Here is a 2105-nt window from a genome sequence, read left to right as displayed (position 1 = left end):
TCACAGTTAATTGACCTCTCACATTGAATTAAAACCAGAATGCTTAGGAATACAATAATATCCCGACCACATGGGACCGTCCGTCAGCAAAATAGACCGTCTCGTACTGTCGGGCAGATGGGTATTTTAAACACTGTGTACACAGCGTCGAAACACGGGTAACCGTCGCTGTTCATGTGTCATGTTTTCAGATGAGTCCCGATTCGCTTTGCCGTGGTTGTGACTGGCGACATCGAAATGAACGTCAAGCGAGTGGCAGATTTGGCGGTGGATCGGTTATGGTAAGGGATGGTATCACAACGACTGACCGAACCCCGATCCATATTGTGCAACGAAGAGTCAGTGGACAGTATTATTGGGACAACATACTGACACCCATTGTTGTCATGTTTGCAAGGCGTGTGGCCTGACGTTTTGTCTTGTAGGAGGTCAACGCTAGCTTGCGCTCATCGTGTACGAATCGTTAATACATCATCATTACAACCACCACCAGCACCACCACCACCATCCCCTCAACATCATATCTACAACCACCACCACCATCCCCTCAACATCACCACTACAACCACCACCACCATTCTCTCAACATCATCACTACAACCACCACCACCATCCCCTCAACATCATCACTACAACCACAACCACCATCCCCTCAACATCACCACTACAACCACCACCACCATTCTCTCAACATCATCACTACAACCACCACCACCATCCCCTCAACATCATCACTACAACCACAACCACCATCCCCTCAACATCACCACTACAACCACCACCACCATTCTCTCAACATCATCACTACAACCACCACCACCATCCCCTCAACATCATCACTACAACCACCACCACTATCCCCTCAACATCACCACTACAACCACCACCACCATTCTCTCAACAGCATCACTACAACCACCACCACCATCCCCTCAACATCATCACTACAACCACAACCACCATCCCCTCAACATCATCACTACAACCACCACCACAATCCCCTTAACATCATCACTACAACCACCACCACCATCCCCTCAACATCATCACTACAACCACCACCACCATCCCATCAGCATCACCACTACAACCACCACCACTATCCCCTCAACATCATCACTACAACCACCACCACTATCCCCTCAACATCATCACTACAACCACCACCACCATCCTCTCAACATCACCACTACAACCACCACCACTATCCCCTCAACATCATCACTACAACCACAACCACCATCCCATCAGCATCATCACTACAACCACAACCACCATCCCCTCAAAATCACCACTACAACCACCCCCACCATCACCTCACCATAATCACTACAACCACCACCACCATCCTCTCAACATCACCACTACAGCCACCACCACCATCCCACAGCATCATCACTACAACCACCACCACCATCCCCTCAACATCATCACTACAACCACCACCACCATCCCCTCAACATCATAACTACAACCACAACCACCATCCCCTCAACATCATCACTACAACCACAACCACCATCCCCTCAACATCATCACTACAACCACCACCACCATCCCACCAGCATCACCACTACAACCACAACCACCATCCCATCAGCATCACCACTACAACCACCACCACCATCCCCTCAGCATCATCACTACAACCACCACCATGACTTCTCACCTACAGATACCCATCCTGCAATTGCCGCTTTAAGGAGGGCTTACATTTAGCTGCTGTTGTCACACTTTGCTTCTTACTTCCATCACCCCGACGGAATGACATTTGCAACAGTCTTTTGTTTTAATTAGATTGACAGATGACGTAGTGTTATCCTATATTAGTTAAACTGCTTTAACGTTCATACGAAACAAACGATCTGGGGTCAAACTCAACTTAAACACATGTGGAACTTCCCGGTCTTGAACATTTATAGTTCTGACGGTTTCAGAAACTATGCCATTGTGCAGAAGTCGGATCAAACAAGGCTTCTCACTGTTAGCATAGTTGAGTGAGTTTGTGGAAGGAGAGGCCATAAAACGAAGTATCACTGGGAAGAAACATGTCTAAACTCGATAAGAGCCGCAACAGACATAGTTTTTTCTTTCACAATTAATCA

General features: G+C 47.6%; 1 protein-coding gene across 1 annotated transcript; it reads left to right on the top strand.

The window, feature by feature from the left end:
• The first annotated feature begins 237 nt into the window (after nt 1–237).
• Nucleotides 238–1661, top strand: LOC139479355 (rho GTPase-activating protein gacII-like). Its single transcript, XM_071262212.1, has 2 exons — nt 238–281; nt 905–1661. Exons 1-2 carry the CDS (start codon nt 238–240, stop codon nt 1659–1661), a joined length of 801 nt encoding a protein of 266 aa, XP_071118313.1.
• The last annotated feature ends 444 nt before the right edge of the window (nt 1662–2105 follow it).

Source organism: Haliotis cracherodii, unplaced genomic scaffold (genome assembly GCF_022045235.1).
Source record: "Haliotis cracherodii isolate W230 unplaced genomic scaffold, xgHalCrac1.p SCAF_4, whole genome shotgun sequence".
In the NCBI taxonomy this organism is placed as follows: Eukaryota; Metazoa; Mollusca; class Gastropoda; order Lepetellida; family Haliotidae; genus Haliotis; species Haliotis cracherodii.
Note: the sequence above shows the minus strand (reverse complement) of the source record. Positions and strands in the feature narration are given on the sequence as shown.